General features: G+C 43.0%; 1 protein-coding gene across 7 annotated transcripts; it reads left to right on the top strand.

Annotated features, from left to right (window-relative positions):
• Positions 1 to 215: 215 nt before the first annotated feature.
• On the top strand, positions 216 to 23,856 carry LOC114562332 (catenin delta-1). 7 transcript variants are annotated; one of them, XM_028588671.1, is made up of 22 exons: positions 216 to 469; positions 7,774 to 7,872; positions 9,882 to 10,118; positions 12,337 to 12,405; positions 12,528 to 12,647; positions 12,894 to 13,156; positions 14,396 to 14,677; positions 14,829 to 15,069; positions 15,194 to 15,416; positions 15,685 to 15,877; positions 15,991 to 16,108; positions 16,220 to 16,373; positions 16,592 to 16,609; positions 16,958 to 17,026; positions 17,680 to 17,807; positions 18,050 to 18,200; positions 18,418 to 18,610; positions 19,477 to 19,673; positions 19,779 to 19,820; positions 19,919 to 19,986; positions 20,192 to 20,293; positions 22,174 to 23,856. In XM_028588671.1, the coding sequence occupies exons 3-21, from the start codon at positions 9,897 to 9,899 to the stop codon at positions 20,249 to 20,251; spliced, it is 2,811 nt and encodes a 936-aa protein (XP_028444472.1). In that variant the 5' UTR covers positions 216 to 469; positions 7,774 to 7,872; positions 9,882 to 9,896; the 3' UTR covers positions 20,252 to 20,293; positions 22,174 to 23,856. The 7 variants fall into 7 exon arrangements, with proteins under 7 accessions (XP_028444472.1, XP_028444476.1, XP_028444475.1 ...); XM_028588675.1 differs by having other exon boundaries at positions 9,955 to 10,118; XM_028588672.1 differs by lacking the exon at positions 216 to 469 and adding an exon at positions 1,286 to 1,352.
• Positions 23,857 to 24,141: the final 285 nt, after the last annotated feature.

Below are 24,141 nucleotides of genomic sequence, written 5' to 3' on the forward strand. Positions count from 1 at the left end.
TTGCACTCCCGTAAGAAATGCTGCTTCCTCTCAGGCCATTGTTCTTGGGCAATCAATGAAATGACATCAGTGTGTGTGTGTGTGTGTGTGTGTGTGTGAGACGGAGAGGGAGCGACAGACGGAAATTATGGGAGGAGCAGAATGTAAATCCCCCTACTCCTCCTTTATAAGCATAGAGTTCCTCATGTCAGTCCGTGTGTGTGTATCTGTTTTTTTAAGTCCGGCTACATAACTAAAAACTTAAAAAAATAAAAAAAAAAAAAAAAACACCTGTATGAGAAGAGGAATTCTACGTGCGCCGTCTTTACGGTAAAGACGCTTGTTGATCCCGCCCTCTCTTTGATAGAAAACTGTGATGTCGCTTCGTCTTTAACGAGCTTGACCCAGAAGAACCCAGGGAAGGAGGGGAAAAAACACACTAAAAACGGAATAGTCTGGAAGGGGTCGGGACAGTATTTCAACGAGCAAGGTGAGTTAATTAATAAATGTTACCAGATGGTTGATACAGTGGGGGCCGCGGTTTTCCCCCACAGATAGTGGGTGCACTGCAGCGTTGGCAAGGAGTGGTCACATCATCGACAGATCGCAACACGACTCCCCTATGCTAATGTTAGCTACCGATGCTAACGTTAAAAGTTCATAACGTGACCCGCGGTTCCGTTGCCTACCGTGCATACTGTTATAACTGATTCAAAAGAGCCCCTGATACCAACTGAGAACACCGTCTAAATTAGCTTAAAATACCTCTTAGCCAAACGCACGCTAACTTGCTGCTAATCTGTTTGCGATGCTAACGCTAGCCTGGCTGTTGGCACTGCTCTCTCTGTCGGCTATGTGGGTTATTGTGATGCTAACGTAGCAAGACAGCCAAACCAGGTCATGCGGGTGCTGCTGAGCGAGCATTCCGACCAACTGGGCTGATTTGATCTTCAACATTGTCATTTATTTGGGCAGTAACGTTAGCACAAGCATCGAGAAACAATGCTCAAATACGCGAGTCTTTGTTCGTGAGAGTCTTTTTATACCCACGTCTTATTGATAGTGCCTAACACTGGCAGCTCTGCTCGTGGCGCTTGCCCTAGATTGTTAGCTTTATTACGTTAGCAAATCAGTGTGTGGGGGTTTTGCTGGATCCAGATCAGGGAAATGCTAACTGTTAGCGGTTTCAGAAGAAGAGGTGTTGGACTTTCACAGGGGATACAAAAAAGTATGACCATGTGACGGTCAGACGTGTTAACAATACTGAAATAGACCGCCTCTTTATGTCGGACGCAGACAGTTTTATCAGTTTAAGCAGATAAGTAGATTTCCTCATCATTGGCAAGGAGCCCCGGAGAGAACAGTGTAGCAAGGTAATCGTACACCCCGCAACTTGTTTGAAAACACATTTAAACGTTGAGCCTGTTTTTGTTGTTGTATTTGAGTTTGTCTAAGGGGTGGTGGTCCTCTAGTTGTAGTCTTGTTATTCAGGCTGGGATTTTAAGGTTGTCCGCTTGTGAACCTGTTGGGTGGGTCCTGTGTGAACTTGTTGTAGAAGGAAAATGTCTGGGTGGGGATAACTGTCAGCCTGAGTGTGAACAAATAAACTACCTTTTCCCCTTTTTTTTTTTTTTTTTTTTTTTTTGTAAACTGGTTTCATGCAGGCACATGTACAATATTGCAGTGTAGTTAAGTGTCTTAGGACTGTTCAGGTTAATACAGTGTGTGTGTAGGTATCACTGTAGATTTATAATGTGCTTCAGGTGCCACCACTAATAACACCATGTGTGATTGAACAACCATGTATCAGCCTTTCATGTCTACTTGTCTCCAACTGTTTGATTGTTGATACATGCTCCCAACACCAGCTGTAATTGTGTCTGCTCTCTTGCGGTGTGCAGGTTAATCCAAAAAGGGCCTAACCTGTATGTGTGTCGTGCATGCATGTTAACATTATGTGTGTATGTGTTGAGAGGTAAGTGGATTAATGGGCTAAAGCTTCAATCCCATTACAAGCCAGGCTCAGTTTAAACCAGCGCTGGTGGCATCACACTGACTTTTCAGCTGAACTGCATTGTCCCTTACCTCGAGCTACATGAACATATGTGCTTTTTGACAGTGAATGGTTTGTTTCAGTTGGATTTTTTTTGCTGCTGATGGCAGGTGTAGGCGCTTATTGCATTAACCAGAGTTTCATTAAGTCGACAAAGGCTGCATTGTTGGTTACATGTGCATATATGATCACAGATGTCTTCTGACAGGGTTGAGTGAGTCATGCTGACTGATGGCTGCAGAATCAGATGGAGATATGTGACTCGTGGTGTTTCAGGGCACGGTCAGATGTTTGAGGGGTGTGTGTGTGTATGTTGTTGACCTCAAAGCACTGTGCTTTTAGATTTTGAACTTTTGTTGACAGCGTACATAACCTAACCCTTTCTCTGCGAGGTCTTGTTCACTCACCCTTTTAAAGCTTTTAAAAACCTTTAGCAGTTAGACTATGGGAGCAAAAAAAAGTATAATAACTCATTATAAAAACTATGAAAATGTGATGATTCGGCCACACCGGTTTACAAAGATTGCTTCTGAAAGGTCATGAAAGCAGAACAGAAAAGGGTAGATGGAGAACAATATTAGCAAAATGGGAAGTGGCTTGTGGTCGTGTGATAAACATATTGACCATGGGGGATTTTCACCGCAAAAAACCTTCCTCCAACCATCAGTATGTGGTTTATTAAAGTGTACATCATAGACTTTCATGGATTTTTGTGCAAGCAGTTATGTTGAGGAAAATGTTTTTTTTGGTGACCTTAAGTATCCGCTTTGTCCCTTTACTCATCTCTGATGTAGAATCCATAACATCCTGTTTCTCAGGAAGTGGGTTATAGGGGAAAGGGGAGGGGAGCGGCAATGGGACACCACTGATTGTTTTCATTGTTCAACAAAACTCACCGCTGACTTTCAAGGCCAAAACTAACAGCTGTGTAAGGGGGAAGACCGGGGGAGAACAGAAGTCATGAGCGGGTTAAAAGCGACATTAACTCGACCCCCTCCAGACACATACAAACACAGATGCTCTCGCACTCAAATGTGTCCAATAATATCCTCCTTGCTATCCAACTCTTTCACACTTGCGTTCATGCTCTCGGTTGCACAAACTACTTATTGTTCCACCAACCTCCCGGACTGACAGCTGCAAATTCCCTCTTCTGACTGTGGTTAAAACACACACAGACAGACTTAGAATTACATTCCCAAGTACACTTGCCAAGAAATATCAATCACAGTTTATAATTCATCTGGCATGAATGACAGTTGTGCTTATTAGTGATATACGATAGCCTGTAGCGAGTTAATGATGGTTATTTTGCTCTGAGATAAGATGAGGCGCGGGTAGGGTTGGGTATCGTTTGGTTTTTTTTCGATTCCGGTGCTAAATCGATACTTTTAAAACGGTGCCGGTGCCTGAACCGGTACTTTTCAATAAAGTTAAAAAATAAGGGTAGTAAACAACAGTCAGTGACTTGTTTATTGCTAAGGCCATGGTCAAAATTAAAGATTTAATAATAACGTTACAACAATAACAATAACTTATTTCACCAGTAAATTGCTGTTGAACCCCAGATGGGAAAAGGGTATTTTACAATTACTGTCAATGCACCACGAGGCTACCAGTTTTAAGTGAATCTGTGTTGTTTCATTCCGACAATGGCAGCTGCAAGTGAACGCACCGTCTGTGTTGTTTAATTCCGACCATGTAAACATACTGTATATCTATGAATTGTGACAACGGCAGCTGCTGCGCTGCAGAGCAGACTGTTACATCCCGCTGTTGAAGTCCTCCACAGTGAAATACAGTCACACTTTACACTGTTTAACGTTAGCTGTCAGCATTTTAACCGTGATTAATCCAGCTGCTAGCTAAAGGTAGGCTAACGTTACATGCTGTCAGGTGTAGTGTAAAGTCAGGCACCGAAACTTTCGTTCTTATTCGGTCTCGTTACTACCGTTTACGTCGGCACCGGTTCCCTATTGGCACAGAGTTTCGGTACCCAACCCTAGGCGCGGGGCAGTGTTTAGCCTGCACGATGTGGCATAAAATAATTAGGGCTGTCCTCGACTAAAGAAATTCTTAGTCGACTAACACTTATAGGATTTTGTCGACTAATCGATTAGTTGATTTAATTGACAGAGCTGTGCGCTTTGAGAAGTGGTTAAGACTAGAAAAGCACAATATAAATGTAGTTAATTAACCATCTGTTAAACTGAGTTTCTCCACAATTAATCCTGCAAAAGCACCACTTTAAATCTTGTGTTTACCATAAATGTGCTCAGAAGTTTCTTGGAAATGAGTAATTAAGCATGAATAAGCATAAAAAATGACTAATCGACTAAAGAAATCTTAGTCGACTAAGACCAAAACGACCGATTAGTCGACTAATTGACTAAGAGGTGGCAGCCCTAAAAATAATGGATGATGCCAGATGAGAAGAGGTTGAAATAAATAGTTAGTCTTTCTCTGTGTTATTAGCCAGTGTCCTGAAAGGTCATTCTACAGTGGCTGAGTGGGTGGGCTGCTGTGCTGAATTGGCAGGAGACAATGCCAGGAATGTAAGATAATCTTTTATTCAGCACTCCTTTCCTTATCTCTCTACCCCACTCTTTTGCTCCAGTTTACACTCTCCTCTTCTGTTTTTCAATGCCCGTCTTTCGCCTTTGTTTATTTGTTTGCAGCTCTTGTTTATTGCGTTTACATGCAGTTTAAAAAAAAAAAAGATTATATTTCGGTTAAGGCAATACCCTGGTTTCTCAAACGCAATGTAAACCCTGGTTAAAATTGTAGTTCTCATAACCCGGTTAACAGACCTAGATAACCCCTTTAGTAACCGGGGTATTCGTGCATACATACACCTTTACCGGGGTAAGATCAGGTTACGCTTTTGCTCTTGCTCAGTGGGTTATAACTGCCCCTGCCAATCTGCTGCAGTGGTTTTTGACCCGGACGTAATCCGTCAGCACTGTGGGTGGAGATACAACCTGTTGCAATGGTGCAACAAAACATTGTTGCCCGCATCAGCGCTCCAGCGGCAGCAAAGAGCATACCGTTCATCTGTTTTACTCCATCTCTGGGGCTGTCTCGGCAAAGAAGTGGATAGACCAAGCAACTCGTTGTGGTCGCTGGCTAACGTTAACGCTAGTTTGCTAATTCCACCCAACATGTCTTCATGCGACACCAGTTAATGTTAAAGAAAAGAAGTCAAACAAAGTTGTCACTCATCTGGCGAGAGCACTGTGCTTTCCTACGCTGTGACAAAAGTGTGTGGATGAAACATTTAGTTCAATTTTTACTAACTTAACATTAGTGGTCGGCCTGTCAGCTGTTTAGTTAGCTAGCTCGCTCGCCAGAGGGCTGGCGGCCTGCGAGGCCGGTACAGTTATAACACTCAAAATGAGAAGTAAGGCATAGAGAATTAACGAAATATACTGCACTGAAAAGTCGTCCATGTTCTTCCTGCTTTCCAAGTTGTTGTAGTTTTTACGAAGGTCAACCAGAGTAAAAAGCCGTTCTCTGACCAGTTGTACGTTGGCAGAGCGCCACCTACTGTACCCGGGGTAGAGTCACTCCCGTTATTCTTCCCGTTCTTCCCTGCTCATGTATACGGGGACAACTGCCATAACCCGGTTATTCACTTATTAACCCCAGTTACTGCCGTGCATGTAAATGCACTGTGTATGTCTGTAGTGGATAATATCAGCCCTGTCCTGGCTATGACCATATATAGTCATGTGTGGTACAAGACGGCAGTGTGTGATTTGCTCAGGTGGGAGGTTATAGCTTTGGGGCGCCACAGCCACTAAGCAAAGGATAGTGTGAGTGGGTTTATGTGACATCATGTCTTCCTGACAGTCAGCCTTATCCTGCATGCAAATCCTGGTTTTGGTTGTGACAAATTCCTTTTGTGTTGTGAAATAAACTTCAGCCACTCCCTGTTTTCTCATCAGGACAACCCACTTTCCTCCCTTTTTTCCCACACTGAGCTCATCCTTTTTTTTTGTGTGTGTGTGTGTGTGTGTGTGTGTGTGTGTGTGTGTGTGTGTGTGTGTGTGTGTGTGTGTGTGTGTGTGTGTGTGTGTGTGTGTGTGTGTGTGTGTGTGTGTGTGTGTGTGTGTGTGTGTGTGTGTGTGTGTGTGTGTGTGTGTGTGTGTGTTAGTGTGTGTGTGTTAGTGTGTGTGTTAGTGTGTGTGTGTGTGTGTGTGTGTGTGTGTGTGTGTGTGTAGTGTGTGTGTGTGTGTTGTGTGTGTGTGTGTGTGTGTGTGTGTGTGTGTGTGTGTGTGTGTGTGTGTGTGTGTGTGTGTGTGTGTGTGTGTTAGTGTGTGTGTGTTAGTGTGTTAGTCATTCATTTAACAGGAACAGACGCAGCCTCTCCAGGCTTCACTTGACCAGCTAAAGGGTGTCGTAATAGTCTGTCTATGTGATATCACCATGTCTCTTTAGTGTTCTTTCTTATTTGTTTGCACAATCTATAACGGGTTAAACTGTGAGTCATTTGTCACCATCGCTCCATTTGCACCTATGCTTGTGCAATACACTCTACCTGTCTTGCACACAAACACCTGCTGCCTGAAATGTAAATGCAGGTCAGTGTTTGTTGCCAAAACCGCCATGGACTGGCATTCCAGATTGTCAGAAAAGTGTCTGTGCATGTTGGCGAGACAGAGAGGTATGAGAAACTGAAATTTGGTCACCCCCACCTCGTGTGTGTGTGTGTGTGTGTGTGTGTGTGTGTGTGTGTGTGTGTGTGTGTGTGTGTGTGTGTGTGTGTGTGTGTGTGTGTGTGTGTGTGTGTGTGTGTGTGTGTGTGTGTGTGTGTGTGTGTGTGTGTGTGTGTGTGTGTGTGTGTGTGTGTGTGTGTGTGTGTGTGATCCACTTGTTGTCTCTGCTATAACAATGTCTTTCTCTCAGAGCACAGCCAAGATAACAAAGAGATATAGAGAGATAGGGATATAAAAGGCAGTTAAGTTGCCTAAGGAAGCAGGAATCTGTGTTTTTGGCCTTGTGCTAACTGTCCATGTTTTATTTCTGAAATTATAAATGCTGACGAAGATACTCAAGCTTTGCCAGCCTCACAGTCTGAGCCTTGCTCCAAGACCATGACCGAGTTGTTAGTAAATGAGGTGGTAATAAGTAAGGACCAGCTGTAGAGGAAATGTGCTGGTCTTGTTGTAAAAGTACTGTCTGTGTGTGTCTGTCTCCACTTGTTTGGCTCTGCTATAACAATGTCTTTCTCTCAGAGCACAGCCAAGATAACAAAGACACGTAGAGAGGGATAAAAGGCAGTTAAGTTGAGTAGAGGACTGAAAGATGAAGATTAGAGAGGAAAGGCTGGAAGAAAAGGCAAGGTTAAGAAGGAGAAAATGAATTGATAAGAGAACATATGGTTCTTGAAGGATGTTACTATCTCTAAAACCCTCTTTCTCTTTATGCTGACGGTCGATGTTCTCTGGCCCAGAAAGAGCTGCAGCTTCGTCAACTTCCCACAGCTTGCTGCTGTACGCAGGCCAAGTGTTGAATAAATACAGGGTGTGTCTGAAGGCTGGAGCTACTGTGTGCCTCGGTCTCTTTCTGTGTTTTTTTGCTCACAAATTCAAACGCAACCCTGATGACGCACTTGTACGGTATTCTCACTATGTTGCTGTTTTTCAAACACAGGTGCCTTCATTCTTCACTATAACATTTCTCCCTCTTTTTCTTTATTATTCTGCTCCCTCCACCTCTCTGTCTTTCTCTCCCTGCAGTCCATTCCTCCCTGTTTTCTGGGCTTGGTGGTTCGGTGACCTTCTATCCATGAGCAACTAGAGCTCACCTCTACTACCAAACCACGCCCACAGGTGAAGGTGTGTATTTCTGTTTTACTCTTTGTAAAATGTGCTTTGAGAGTGTTTTTGTGCTTAAATCATAAAGGCAAGTATTCAGCTCTCCTTGGACTGAATGTGGTGTTAAGCTTCCTCCTAAAAAGTATAAAGGGTGCTTCTCTTAATGTGAAACAGGCCTCATTCTCTTTGTTTGACAGTTTTTGTATACTATAAATCTTTTTTTATCCCCATAAATTGTTGGTTGAATTTTAAATTCATTATTTATGTGTGGAAAAACCCACCTAAACATTTGCCCCTTGACTTTGTAAACATTAATTGTACATCCATGAAATAAACATGTAAATGCAAACGAGACATCCCATATTCTTCTAAAAGGTGGAACTAGAGTGCAGGGTTTCCTTTTTCAGAGGAAGTTTGCTTGTAGCGTTCTGGCAGTACATTAATGCTGTTTTGCTTTGCAAAGTCTACACACTGCTAAGGATTTATCCAAAAATCTCTCTTTGTCTGCTCTTTGTATTTAATAAAGTAGTTTCTGGTGTGGTGTCTGAGTGGGTAAAAAGCCCAGCGGACCCATATATGCCTTAAGTGGCAATAACTTGATCTGCATGCAGGGGGTGATAATATTGACCAATATGTTGAAATATCCATCTTCGTATTATGATCGGTGGGTTGCAGTATTGATGATCAATGCAACAACCCGGGTTTGAGACTCTCCTCCCTCCATTATCACTACCCTTCTCCTGCAGCGTTTGTCTCGTATTGTCTACTGTCAGACCTAAAATGTACTATCGTGTGCCATGTGAATTATGCCTTATAAGGCACTAATTGTGTAGTTTATTATTCTTCTGTATTTTCTTTTCACATAGTGCCACCTTGCAGTGATGTGTTAAACACAGCACCTCTTGTGATAAAAGTCTTTTCAGTGTTAACTAGGGATGCCACACCCGTCAGTCATGACAACACCGGTGTTACTGATTAGACCAGACATTTGACAAGAAAATATGTTTGTCAATAACGCTCAATATCTGCAGAGCACTTACTTTGATCTCCGGTCGAGCTTCCCATGCAGAGCTGGGCACAGGCTGCGAGGCGGTCGCAGGAGGTTCAGGTTCCCCACTAAATATTGCCAAATAGGCGATTTGTGCTTTGACAAAAACATCTTCCGCCATTAACTTGTCAGTAAACTCTCCTTACTCTGTTCTTGACTCTTGCTGCTTTACGGAGCAGACACTTTCAGTTTATAAATATAGCGGCAGCATCCAACTTTGATAAGACGCTAGTATTTTTGATGTTCAAAAATGAACTAAATGGGTTTCTTTTTTTATAAAAACAAGACGATGGGGAGGGCAAGTAATGTAATTGGTGTAGGCCCGACCACCGGAAACTCCGACTATCTCGGCAAGCCTAGTGTTTGCATGGTCAGGTATTCCTAAAGGTTTCTCACACCCCCCATAGCTCAAAACACACTGACAAGTCTGATCGGTTACATGGTTGGCCACCGCAGCGTGACGTGGTGGTTGTTTCTCCAAAAGTTGAGTCCGTCTCAACTTTTCGTTGCACGCCCGCTGCGTTTTTCTTTTGAGTGTGCCCCTACAGCAACCCCCGCCGCAGACTACTACCCCCATTCAAAAATAATGGAAATACCCACATGTTTGCCGGACTGTCGGATGGCCGACGCAGGCAGTCTGAACAGCCATTAAAGTCTCTGTGCTGGGAAAACTTGAATGGATGAGTCATTACAACTTGACAGTCTTTCAAAGGAATATATGTTGTACAAAAGAACCCAGTGTAGATTTACTTCATGTCTGAGTTTCAGCCAGAAACATGTCTTTACAGTTGCAACTGCTGTATATTCGTTATTGAGTTCAAAGGATGTGTTGTGCAATCCCAACGGTGCCGATTACCAAAAAGGGATTGCAGCCTCAGTTCCCAAACAAATCAGATACAGGTGAAATAACACTTCCTTCTTAATATCAGCCCAGAAAATCCTGCATTATGTTTTTGTTAGACACCGACTCCCTGTGCTTTAGTGTGTATGAGGCTGCATGGATGTGTGTAACGCCCCCACCCCCCTCCCCCCTGTCTCCCCTTGGGGCCGTGTAGTGTGTATGGAGCAGTGTGAGAGCGCAGCAGCTCTGCTGGAGTCGGTCAGGGAGCAGGAGGTGCAGTTTGAACAGCTGACCCGGGCGCTGGAGGAGGAGAGGAGGAGAGTGGGCCTCCCTGCCACCAGCCCCTCGGCTCTGGGTCGCCCCCTCCCTCACACACAGGTAACATCCAGAGTCTCGATGGCGTTTACCTCCCCCACCCCCCGTCTTTCACTAAACATCCAATCCATGGATCATCATTTTCTCTGTCCAATCCTCAAAGTTTTCTCTCTCCATCCATCCATCAATCATTCATCCCTTCTCTGCCTCCGCCTGCCTCCTCTCCACCAGCGCTTGGCCAGTGTGTGTGTATATTTGTGTCGGTCGTCATTAAACGTCTATCATCATTGACCCAAACCTATCTGTTCATTCCTGCCCGTAGTTCCACTACTTTCAACGTGCCTGAGATGGTCCTCAGCACACATTTTCTGCATGTCTTCGCTCACTTACCGGATACACACTGGCACACACGTAATCACCTTTTGTCGGGCCCTGCTGTGGAATCTCAGTTATTTCCCCCCCCCATCTTCCATGTTCCAGCATGTCATGTTATGCAGTCCGGTCATCTGTCTTGCATGTGTCGCAAAGTCCTCCATCCAGTGAAGTTTCCTATCCATCATGAAGGATTTTGTCTTTTTACTTGCATTTAAATCCTTTATCAAGCACTTAAATGTATTACTTCTGTTACTCATTACTTCTGTTAAGAATTCTTATGCATGCAATTGTCTTTTTTGTGTGTTAAACATCCATGATGCAAGCTCCTTGAAGAAATGGTGTAATTAAATCACTGCTCTGTTATGTTATATTCACATTTGAGTCAGAACCGGTGAGGTTTTGGCACCTTTACTTCAAATATTACTTGGACTAATGTAAGTTTAACCAATTATCAACATAGTTGCAGACTGTCAATAGACTAATTGATAATTCAATCATTTAAGCTCTAATCCCAGTTAACTGTGAATTTAATATCTTGTATTTGACCATTGTGGACAATGTTGCAAATAACTCAGCAGGATTTCTGTCTGTCAAATATATGTAGTTTTATTTATTCATGGTATTTGCGTCAATGTGATGAAGTACATTGATATGCAAGGTGATTATACGGTTTCTCAATTGATTTTTCCTTTTGTTTTGTCTTTAGTTTTAAGGCTCTCACTGTTCATTTTGTTCAGAACTGAGTTATTTGCTTGGACAAGGTCCTACTGTTGCCTTCTTGTTTCATGTTGTTGTCTCTACCAAAAGACCTGACAATCAGAGAGTGATACACTGTGCTTAGTTGCCTGTAGGCTTGGATAACCATTAAAGCAGAGCCATTATCCTCAACACAGAAGGTCAGGCAGTGCCATATTTACGGGATGACATGTAAGCATACTTCCCAGCACTTGGCATTGTGTACACTGAGTAGAATAGTTTTAAATCTGTTACTAAATATTTTCCTTTCATTAAGGGCTCACTGACCTAGATTAGATCTTATGTTTTGTCTCTGTGAATCCTTGAAGTGACTTATTTGATTAGTGTGTGTGGCATCTGGAGGATGAAGGCTAAGAAAGTGAGAAACAGTTTTTTGCCTTGTGCTGAAAGCCCATGTTTTATTTCTAAAATTATAAATGCTGATGAAGATACTCAAGCTTTGCGAGCCTCACAGTCTGAGCCTTGCTCCAAGACCATGACCGAGTTGTTAGTAAATGAGGTGGTAATAAGTAAGGACCAGCTGTAGAGGAAATGTGCTGCTCTTGTTGTAAATGTACACTTGCACTTCCCATTGCTTTTGAAAAACAGCCCTGCCTCCTTGTGGGCATAATAGGAAGTGGGAGTTGGTAGTTGATAAGGTTCATAACATTGTTTTCTCTTGACTTAGTCTGAAACTATGAGTAACTGCGGTGGTAAAACGGTTGCTGGGAAAGATTTCCAAAGTTTCCCAAATACTCATTGTTCCCCATGTGATTCAGCTTGATGCTAATACTGATAACTGAGGTGGTTATATTGCATGAAACGGAGTGTGTTACTCAGGGTTAGGTAGAAAGTGTCCCAAGTTATACAGTGTGACCGTCAATTGGTTATGTAACCGATTACAGCAGGAGGAAGTAGGGTGTGAGGATGAGTAGCTTCACTCCAAAATGTCCTCCCTCATGTCTGGCAGTGATTCACAGACCATAAACATGCAGGGACAGTTTGGCAGTGAATGTGCTTCAGCAGCAGTAATATCATCTGGCAGGTTGTAAGAAAGTAGACCGCACTGGCTTCTGGGAGACGTGCCTTTCACCTCACTTGTGTGTGTTGTTCCAGCAAAATAGTTTTTCCAACATCTATTTCACAGTTGTATCTTTGTCTTTTATCCCAGAACGGGCGTTTAGGGGATGCAGACATAGAACGGCTGAAACTGACTGACTCCTACATTAACGGCACACAGGTATGTGTGAATAGTTTATTGTGTACATTTTGTTTTTCTTGTATTCATAGGAGTAAGTGCCAGTGATTTTTAAAAAACAAAAAACAAACACTATAAATGTGTGGTGTGCCTCTACACTGCAGTACAGAATGGTGGACCCTGCACACGGCGCTCTGGATGAGAGCTACACACCAGAGGACGAGTCCCAGGAAGTGCGCTCAGTCTTTTCTGACGACGGAACCACCCGACGGCCAGATAATGGCGTAAGTGATCACGACACATACACCGTGATATCATCAGACATATTTTTTTTTTTTTTTTTTTTTTTTTTTTGTGTGTGTGTGTGTGTGTGCAAAGGCTTGTGTAATAATCAAGTTGATAAATTGTATTCTTGTTTTCGTTGTGGCTGAACTAAGTGTTATGGAAGCATCCAAGGATCTTACACCACTTGATTATCCTTTGCTATAAACATATTTTGATACATCTACTACCATCTTGCTCTCCCTCAGATGAAGAAACCAATCTCGCGCACAGTCCTGCCCTCTGACTCGATGTCCATCGACGGGGGCTTGTCGGTGTCTGGTATGGGCGGCTACAGCGCCACACTGGACCGTCCTTACAGACATGCTGGACCAGCAGATTACCCCACGGCCACAGTTCCCAGAAACTACTACTGTCCCCCTGTTGGCGGTTACGATGACTACCGGGGAGGCCCACCATCAGAGGCGTACACTAGCCTGAGCAGGGGCTCACACATGGATGACCGCTACAGGTACGAGGCCCCTGCATGGAGAAGTGCTGTGAATCCTCTTTTGATTGTTGATTTTACGTTCTGAAATATGTTGCCTTTAAGCCAAACTGTAACTGTAGTTTTTGGTTTTCATTAAGGCTCTGACACACCGACCCAACGGCCGACCTTCGGCAGAAAAGGCATGCGGACTGACTGTCTCCCCGAGTTGGTCAAAAACCTGCCTCGGCACACACCGAAGCGACGCCGACTTGAGCGTACTTCTGCGCGAGACGTAATACGTCTCCATAACAGCAGGCAGCGCTAATCCGTATTGTCGCCCAAAAAATGAAAACCGGCAGCTGATTGGACAAACGCGTCACGTGGGTCTGGCTGCTCTCGGATTTTACAACGGAGCATAATGGCGTCTCGTTCGGAATACAATGTTTTTCGAAGATAGTTCAAGTGTTTCTGAAAAAATTTTAAGCGAGAAATAGGCCATGCAGTTGCTGAATCTGTCTTCATTTCAGATCGACAAAGGTCAGTTTATAAGATTTTCATCAGATTTTGAGAGGCGTTAGTCAGGCTCATCCCGCTCTTCATTTCCGGGTTAGCGCTCCACCAATCAGATTGGCCATTGAGTCCGACTGCCCTGTCCCATTTGTACGTCTCTTACACGCTAACTCTGTTTTGCAAGGTAATGAATACATGCTCTATCCGTGTTTGAACTATTTGAACCCAATTCTTTGCTGCCACATCCCTAATCCGTGATCATTGTTAAAACAAGACCGGGATTTACAACTGTTATTCATACACAACACAAAATAACACTAAACTAAGCACTGTATATTTGCTAAACAGAGTTGTTGATGTTTCAGTTCCTTTAGTAGTCACTACAATATTTACTCAAAAGATTTAACAGACATTGTGGACTAAGTGTTAACTTTGATGTCCTTCCTTTTTATATTATATATTTTATGGAAAAAGTTAATGGAATAACCTGTGTTGTCTAATCATTAATTATGTCGGAGATTGACCAGAGCAGATTTGATGGTTGAGAGAAAACACTTTAACATTTGGTTACTGTAGACACACATTCCCACAGTCACACCAGTCAGTCCTGCTTTTAATCCTGTTCAGAATCTGGACTGTGAAGCCAGATATGTTCATACAACTGCAATTAGAAATTAATCTTAAATCACTGTCAGTCGGAAAGGGAATCACTCGGCACAGGATCTCACTTCAACATCTCTCTCACTTCTCTCGTTCCCTTCGATACCCCAGGCCAGTTGACGGCTACAGGACCCTGGACTCAGGCTACCGGGCGCCAAGCCGCCAGCAGCTTGACCCGTATGCAGCACAGCCCCAGGTGAGCCGCGGAATGAGGGCCTTGGGCTCAGCGTTGGAGGTGCGGTACGGCCACGGCCACTACGGCCTGGAGGATGACCAGCGCAGTGTAGGATATGACGACTATGGCATGGGGCCTCCACCCATGCACCCTGGAGGCTACGGTACCATGCCACGCCTAGGTCCCGGCCCCGGTGGTATGGACAGACGAAGACTAAGGTAAAACACGCAAGCTTTACTGTGCCTTCATATCACACTTGTTGTTTTTTTCCAATCCGACCATGTATGTGAGCAGTATGAAACATTGAATCTATTTCTAGAGACGCACCTAACAAATTTTTCTCTATTTATCTCCTTCTGCGACACGCAGGAGCTGTGAGGATACTTTGGACGGCGACATGGGAGGAGTTGATCCTTATACCTGGGGCGTTCCCATGCCGATGGAGAGGGGGAGCATGGCTTCACTGGACAGCACGCTGAGGAAGGCTCCTCCTGCTTCATGGAGACAGCCAGAGCTGCCGGAGGTCATCGCCATGTTGAACTACCGTCTGGACCCTGTCAAGACCAACGCAGCCGCATTCCTCCAGCATCTCACATTCAAAAACGATAAGGTGAAACCATAGTCTCATTCAGATGCAAAATAACTGTATTTAACAAATGCTTATTTATCGGTTTTGTATTGTCATTTGGCAAATCCTTGACGTGAGCTTGATCATTTTGCGCTCGTGTGTCTAGGTTAAGTCGGAGGTGCGTCGCCTGAAGGGCATCCCATCCTTGGTGTCACTGCTGGACCACCCCAGCAAGGATGTGCACCACTCGGCCTGTGGAGCACTGAAGAACATTTCATATGGGCGAGACCAAGAAAACAAGATTGCCATCAAGAACTGCGATGGAGTGCCCGCTCTGGTCAGGTTACTGAGAAAAACCCACGACCAGGACCTCACTGACACTATCACAGGTATCAACATCATATGGTTTTTAATATATACTTAGTTATAAGTTGTTGTTCTTACTTATTACTTTAGCATTCAAACACACACACACACGATCAGTTTGGTCTTAACAACCTACACATAACACGCACGTCCAAATATTCACAGAACAAAAAAGAAGAAAACAAATAATTTAATGTAACATGGATGAGACAAAAGGTCTCAGTGGTTATATTTGATAGTTTTAAGGGTCTTACTGTAGCGATGGTAACAGTATGTATTATATCGTCCCAGGCACCTTGTGGAACCTCTCATCCCATGACTCTGTAAAGATGGAGATTGTGGACCACGCCCTGCACGCCCTTGCTGACGAGGTGGTCGTTCCTCACTCCGGCTGGGAGCGAGGGAGCAATGGAGGAGAGGAGAGCTGCAAACCACGCCATCTGGAGTGGGAGACCGCCTTGACCAACACTGCTGGCTGCCTTAGGTACACAAGGGGATCAATCGATTGAAAGCAGAAAGTCAAAGAAGGAGAAAGAGTGACTATTTTGAGAAGGCAACCTGCAATTTTGTGCTTCAACATCTCCCTCTGTCCAACAGGAATGTGAGTTCAGAACGCAGCGAGGCCAGACGAAAGCTGAGAGAATGCACAGGATTGGTGGATTCGCTCATGTACGTTGTGCAATCACAGATCAACCGCAAAGATGTGGATAACAAGGTACCTGTTCACTTAAGCCAGATGACCTATTTTATCTTATGAAACCAAAGCAGCTATCTTCCTCTGTCTCCATCTTTGATCATCTCATTCCCTTATCTTCTCTTCCTGCAGTTGGTGGAGAACTGTGTCTGCCTCCTGAGGAATCTGTCCTATCACGTTCACCGTGAAGTCCCCGGCAGTGAGCGCTACGCAGAGACCACACCCCTCAACCAGGGGCCGGCCACCGCTAACAAAGGAGGCTGCTTTGGCTCTCGAAAGGGCAAAGGTCAGTGTCGGACAGCTTTGCACTATGTCTGCGAGATTTGCTGTTGTAAGATGGGTAGCTGCTAGTGGCTTTGAGCTTGTTGGTGTCGCTGTTTTTCACACTCTACCACTGTTTCCCTCTTTTTCCCCTTCTCTCTCCTCCCTCCATCCTCTTACCTTTCTCCCCCGTCTTTCTTCCAACCCCTCCTTCACTTCCTCCTTTCTCTCTGCTGTGTTTAGATGAGTGGTTTTCAAAAGGTAAGATTCTCCTCTTGGTGTTGGTGAACTTTTGAAACTATTGACCACTCTGCCATCAATAATTTTACTAACGCAGAATATTTGCTAGAGCAATAAGGATGCCCGATAATGTTGAATTCACATCCAGTTCATGAGCATGGTCACCTGCTGTCACGCAAATTACATTGCACGAACAGTGCTTGTTCCACTGGTTGCATGGTCGCATTTCACATAACAATGTGCCAAAGTTAAGGAATGAGGATAACTGACTGCTCATCTCGACTCAGCTTCACATAATCTGTTATTTCTTCAGCTCAATCTTTAATGTTCTTTCTCTCTCTTTTTCTTTTTTTTCATTTCTCGTTGCAGGAAAGAAGGATGGAGATGATGGGAGTGGAGATCAAGTTGACATTCCAAAGAGGTCAACACCTGCCAAAGGTATGCATGTAGTATCTTTTCCCTTTGATCATCTGAATCATTGATCAGTCTTTAAGGTAGGATGCTTATGCCAAAATTATTCTGTCTGAGTATCCGTGTGATGTAAATGTCATCAGAGGTTATACAAGTAGGGTCTTTGAGAACTAGCGATCTACTGCGCATGTGTGGAACGCGTCCTCCAAGCACATAGTATCAACAGACCTACTATGTGTCCGCAGCTGTCTGTTTAGGCATCCATTCCACCGTATACTCAATCCCTTATATGCCAAATTACAATGTCTCCTGTCCCATTTAGCACTTTTTGTTCTGCTGTCAAGCTTTATTTGCTACTGCTAAACACAAGCTAAGATAAAAGTTCTAGTAATATCTAGTTCTGGACTAAGCACCTTTTTCACCAGATATCTGCATTAAGTTTTGTATCAGTCTAGGAAATGGCTTGATTCTTTTCTGGGATTCTTCTTTGATTCTCCAAAACTTTTAAAATAGTGTGTGTACTAATCACACACATTGAAAATTTTCAAACTACCAGGTCTAGCTGGTTGAAGAATTCTTTGGTAAGGGTTTTGTGCATCCAGCACAAATGTTGAAGTTTTCAAAGTTGTTGTGAAACTAACATCTCTCTCGCTCTCTCCCTCTCCCTCTGTCGACCTCAGGTTATGAGCTGTTGTTCCAACCAGAGGTGGTTCGTGTTTACACATCGCTGCTCAGAGAGAGTAAGAACCCCTCGGTGCTTGAGGCCGCTGCCGGTGCCATCCAGAACCTGTGTGCCGGCCGATGGGCTGTAAGTACCATTTCTTAACAAACTGAATCTCTGCTGTTGAAAAAATGGGGGGAAATAAGTTTTTCAGCTGAAGTCTCTTAAACTGAATCTGAATAAACATTTTGGGTCTGTTGAAGTCATTTTAATCGGATTAGTTAGTTGTGATAAGGTCCGTGATGTTTTCTGTCTTTGTGAAGTTACTGGAATACTGCTGTCAATGTAAATGATATAAATTGCTCCCTCTCTATCTGCTTGCTCTTCAGTATGGTCGGTATATCAGGGCCACTGTGCGTCTGGAGAAGGGTCTTCCCATGATGGCAGAGCTACTGGCTCATGGCAATGACCGTGTGGTTCGGGCAATGTCCGGAGCCTTGAGGAACCTCTCCATCGACAACCGTAACTGCCAACTGCTTGGTAAGAATGTTGTATTGGGTCTCCAGAAGAGCTACGAAATACTCTGTTATTCTCAAAGAGTATAACTTCCACTTGTATCGTGCTGGATATTTGCATGTATTTTAAATGCAATAATTAATGCACTATGGCAAGTGTGTGCAGGTTGTTGGACATTTTGGATGTTTGCGTTTCTGTCACTCCAGATACATTTTCTTACCTCACTGTGTGCCTCCTGCAGGTTTGCATGCAGTGCCTCACCTTGTGGCCAACCTGCCTGGAGGCCAGAATCAGTCAGGGCGCAATCTATCCGAGGAGACTGTGGTGTCTGTATTGAGCACGCTCACTGAGGTGCTAGGCAACAGTGTGGAAGCAGCAAAGACTCTCCGAGCCTCGCAGGGTATTGAGAGGCTGGTGCTTATCAACAAGGACAGGTAAGTGTGTTCTGTAAAGTGAGCTAAGAATATAATAATAGTAAGTCATTAATGTGCTCTGTGTGTTTTCTGGTGCTTATATCATTTATAGCTATAAATAAACAGAGTGCTGCATATACATCAATGCTTTTGACGATAGTAAAACAAATACTTTGGTAGTTTATAATAAAGATATCCCCATACCTTTTTATGGAGCCACCCTCGCAAACCTATACATTAATTTAATATTAATCAAAGCACTTCAGTCTATAAAGGGTTATTACAGTTTTTTGGTGAAAATCAAAGCTAAATTGCAGGGTTTTTCCTGGCTCAGAATGGGATTTTGGGGGGGACACATATTAAGCGAGGGATCTGGGGGGGTCCTCCCTCAGGAAATATGTGCGTCAAACACTTAATTTCCTGCATTCTGACTTTTATGCACCAATTTATGATGGAAACGTCTTTTATTTATTTGAAGAGATCCCATTAGTGCTATCTTAATAGTGGAGCGTTCAGGTCCGTTATAAAACAATGCAGCTTAGCTGGCTATCAGTGCCAGCCACATGAGTAAAATATAGCAGGATGAGAGGGGAGTTGACTGCTGGAAGTCAAAGACATTTTGGCACTGGTGATTTTCCTTTGGCGCTCGCTAAAACCTCTTTTTGGGTGGTGCAAAAAACCTTGAAATGTAAATGGGTACTGTCTAGTTTTTTCCAGCTGGCCAACTCCTGTTGAATGGGTAGATACTAGTCACTCAGAAAATAGCTTGACTGAAATAAATTGATTTGTTGGTCACACATTCCTGAAGTTAAATATCTCTTAGATGTTGATGAGGACAGTGTCTGAGTTTTGGTAAATGTGTGAACATATCTCTGTGTGTCCTACAGCAAGCGCTCAGAGCGTGAGGTGCGGGGAGCCGGCCAGGTGCTGCAGCTTGTCTGGGCCCACAAAGAGCTGCGCAAGCCTCTTGAGAAAGACGGCTGGAAGAAGACGGACTTCATGGTCAATCTCAGCACCACCAACGGCCCGAGCACACGAGCCAACGGCACCTATGAAGACAGCACCACGCCACTGCTAGACAGAGGTCAGTGTGCATTACATAATTTATGGCTGAAAACATTTTGGCAGCCTTAAACCCAACATTTAGAAAGTTTAGTTTAACTTGTGACTCGGTTTTGCTTCATCTTAGGGGAAAAGAGGGACATGATTCCACTAAATGACCTCGGCCCTGGTTAGTACATTTATCATCGCTGCTTTTTATCAAGACCAATTCATCAATGTCATGATGAGATGTAGGATTTATTTCTCCTTTTCGTCTTATTTCCTCAGATACCTACTCAACACTGGACCAGAGGGAGAGGAGACACACTCTGGATGAAACCACAGACACTTTACCGGTATTTTAAATCTTTCTCACGCACATTCATATGTTTGTCATGTTGGATTGCTCACTTACCTACACTAACCCCTAATTGCCTGCACCACTATGCGTACTTTAACCTTTTCCTTTGGCAGCCTTTAAAACTTCACAATTATTGACACTTTTCTCACACTCACGTCCTCTCCCTCTTCTCTCTCTCTCTTTCTCTGGTTGTCTCTCAGCGAGGGGTGTATGGGGGCAGAAAGGGCTCCTTGCCCCTGTTGGACTCCTACGATGGTTAGCCCTCCCCATCCCCTCTACCCCCCTCTGCATGTAACCGCATGGTATGTCCAACTCACCTCTCGTCCTGCATGGACTCTATGAGCTCTGTTCCTTTGTCTCCTATAACTTTCAACCCTCAGTAAAACCTGGTCTATGTCTATGATGCTGTACTGACACGCCGTGCTGATATTTAACTATATGAGGCCCGATGTGACATGTGTACCTGATGGTATAGTATGCTGCGAGGTGCACCTTGTGTGTAGTGGTCCATGCAGTCTGCCAGTGTAAAGATAACCCCAAGGCTGATCATTAGTATTTAAATCCTCAGAATGAAAACTGTTGTTTGTGCAGTAGTGTCGTCACAGTACCAGAACTTTGACTTTGATACCAATGCTAATTTTAGTATAAAAATATCATAATTACTACAACACAACGTCAACGAATAGAAGTAATGTCACAGAGAAACTATTACTTAAAACAGCGTTGTAACTTTTGCTAAAGGGTTTTTAACATGACACTCTGTGTTTTGTCCTCTCAAAATAATGTGTGTATCTTTTCATAGTGGCAACTGCCAGAGTGGTAGTTTGTATTGCCACTACGTTGTGAAATATTTGACTCCACTGAATTTTGCACGTGTCCAGGATGCAAAATTACAAATCCCACTATGGCCACGCCAAGACCCGCCCTACGAAGCAGCTCGATTGGTTGGGGTTAGGCATTTTACCTTGAGTGGTTAAGGTTAGGATAGCCAATTGGTCAGGGGATATGACCTGTAAAAATCAGGTTACGTTGCCTTGCGTAAGCATGGACGCCTGGCCAATAGTAGCTATTAAAGGGCGGGTCTTGGCGTGGCCATAGTGGGGGGGGAAAAAATATTGCTTCCAGGATCCAGGTACTCAGCTGCTGCTCAATCTTTTGTCACCTGTTTCCATTGCTCTAGAATTGTGTTTCAGTGCAGTCCTGTGGCTCTGCAGGGTATTACAACAACATATGACTCAGAATAAAAACCGATTTTAATAAATTAGATTTTCTTTTTTTTTTAATTGCCTGCTATTGAGTAACTTCATATCACTTTTAGCATTAAGCAATAAAATAAACTTGTTGGAAGAATGAATTTGGAGAAGTTACTCTGAAATAATAATCCATTATTGATTAGTTGTTACTTTTCTAAAATTGTAACAAAGTTACATCTCATTGTTCTGTATTGAAGTTATCTCATACACATTTTGTTGATGCTGGATGCAAAAAATCTTTTTTTGACATATTAAATGCACATTTTAATTCAACGTGCAAACAGGATAACTGTTTTAAATTAAATGTGTTGCACAGTTTTCATCAAGCAAGGCTGTGATAGTAGTCTTACCAGTAACCGTCAGTGTGGCGTTCTTATGGAACCCACGTAACTTCTAGGAAAGGCCTGCCCTACGAAGCAGCTCGAGTGGTAGGGGTTAGGCTTTGACCTCGAGTGGTTAAGGTTAGGATAGCCGATCGGTCAAGGGATATGACCTGAACAAATCGGGTTACGTTTGTGTGTGTGTGTGTGTGTGTGTGTGTGTGTGTGTGTGTGTGCTATTGAAGGGCGGGCCTTTCCTAGAAGTTGTGTGGGTTCCATAATAACGCGTAAGTGTGATTAACTGTGTTACAGGGAAATCTAATGTGACAAAGTAACACATGTATAATGTTTACCCCATCAGTGTTTATAAGCTTTCCGAGCTATTGTTTCAAAGGTTACAGTAAAATTCAATACTGTATTCAAACTATATTTAAGTTTAGATTGAACATCTGGTTATTGTGACTGCACTACTGTGCAGTGTGCCATATCTATACCAGTTAGTGAGTCTTTTTATGTTGCCTCCACGTTGTGTACATTACCTGCATTTTATTTTCTGTGTTCACATTTTGCCTCTGGTTTTAATCAAAGTATTTTTCTCTGTTCGTCTAGAAAAACTGATAGTGTGCATCACCCAGACTGGGCCGTCCCTGCCCTACCACTGCTACTGAGGAGAGAAAATTCAGATGGACAGACTCTCTCCCTCTCCCCCTTCTCCTCTCTTTCTCCCTCTATCACCACACATATGGGATTAGAAGATGAGGGTTGGCATCCAAAGAAAGTGGCCGTGTTGCAGGCAGAAACGTTTCATGCAACACACACACACGTACAGAACATACACACCTACTTTTTATGAATTCATTCAATTGTAGCAACAGAAATAAATTCAGTTTTTTTAAATTATAATTCTCCTGTAAAGGCAATCACCTGTTGACAATCATTTTTAATTCCGGTGTTGTCCTGCTTGTTTTTATTTTTCTTCGCTATTGTCAACATTTTGGTAAATTGTCATGCCAACACCTGCATCCTGATGATGCATTTTTACGTAGACTTCTATGTAGGGTATATACTGTATATAAAAAGAAAATGGGATGACTGCATTAGTTTTGGCTCATTAATTTAAATCATCCCTTTACTGGGATTGTTGGGAGGTTTGGGCTGACAGACTTACTGCCGCCCTGTAGATTGAGAATGTTGTTTATATAGGAGTTATTTTCCTGTCTAGAGTTATTTTCTCTCAGTTGGGATGAGCACAGGTGTAGACAAGAAAAGGGCAGGTGTGTGTATATTTGTCATACAGTAAGCCTGTTACCGTGCGTGTGTGTGTGGAAAAATTAATATGGACCTTGGAGTGAGTGTTTTTGTGTGCGTGTGTGCACGGAACAGACCCATAAGATGAATATTTCATCCGCTCATGTCTGTTTTTTTTGGTGTGCGTTTACTCCTCTAACAAAGCATTGTTTTGTTTTGCCTCTTTTTGTGTTTGACACCTTAATTTTTCAAACACACAAAATTGGCACTGAAATGTGAAGCTGGGACCATCGTACACTACTAAACCACTAAAACATTGTGACATCCTGCTTCAGAAACCATTCCTGGCCCAACTGTAAAACATTCACACTATAGACAAAACCTACTTAACGGTTTATTCTTTATTTAGAAAGTAACAAACACTTCAGGAGGGTCTTTTGTAATAATTATCTCCTTTTTAAATCACTACTTGCTGTGGTTTTTTTTTTTTTTTTATTTTTGCAATATAATCGTTCATACTGACATTCTTGTTTTTCGGTTTTACAAAAACCACACTTAAATATGGGAGAATTCCTCACTCAGAGGACACTCGATTTTTTTAACAGACCAATTGGGGAGAGATACTGATGTATAATTTAATTTGGGAAGTGGATAAAAGCACATTTTTGATCTATGATCCATTTGTTTTTACCATTTTTTTTTTTTTGTTGTATTTTTCCATTTTGTGTCAGGTTTGTTTAAATTTTATTTCGGGTTTGTATGTATGGGAGTGGTGGGTGAGAGCATTATGCAATTTGTTCAACTTTTTAGTCCCAGTTTTACTTCGGAGTTGTTTTTAAGGCAAAAGAGACCAATCATCTTTGTTTAGTTTTTTTTTTTTTTTTTTTAAAACTCTCCACAGTATATTTGTAATGTTGCCTATCCATGTAAAATTATGATGTACCATTCATACCTGCCTTGGCTCTGAGAAGTTGCTTTTTTCAGTGAAGTATGTAACTGTTAAAACTGTTGTTTTTATAAATAAAAATCTTTTCTTAGACAAGATTTGGCAACGTGTGATTGATGTGGCTGTGTGGTGAGGTGAGGAAGAACTGCTGTATCAGGTAGATAAACGCGTCTAATTAAAGTGAGGCAGCCTGTCCGGCTGGGTAACTTCATCCTCTCGCTCTTGTTAAGGCAAATGGCAAACGCACAAACTTGACACTATTTCAGATATTCACTCTCTAACATCAATGTCCTCCATTGTGGATGCTCTAATTGCAAAGGCTAGTTATCTGTTAAGTAATTTGTGTCGCAACCTTTTTTTTTAAACTCGTTACAAACTCATTC

This window comes from Perca flavescens, chromosome 10 (genome assembly GCF_004354835.1).
Source record: "Perca flavescens isolate YP-PL-M2 chromosome 10, PFLA_1.0, whole genome shotgun sequence".
NCBI classification, from domain to species: domain Eukaryota; kingdom Metazoa; phylum Chordata; class Actinopteri; order Perciformes; family Percidae; genus Perca; species Perca flavescens.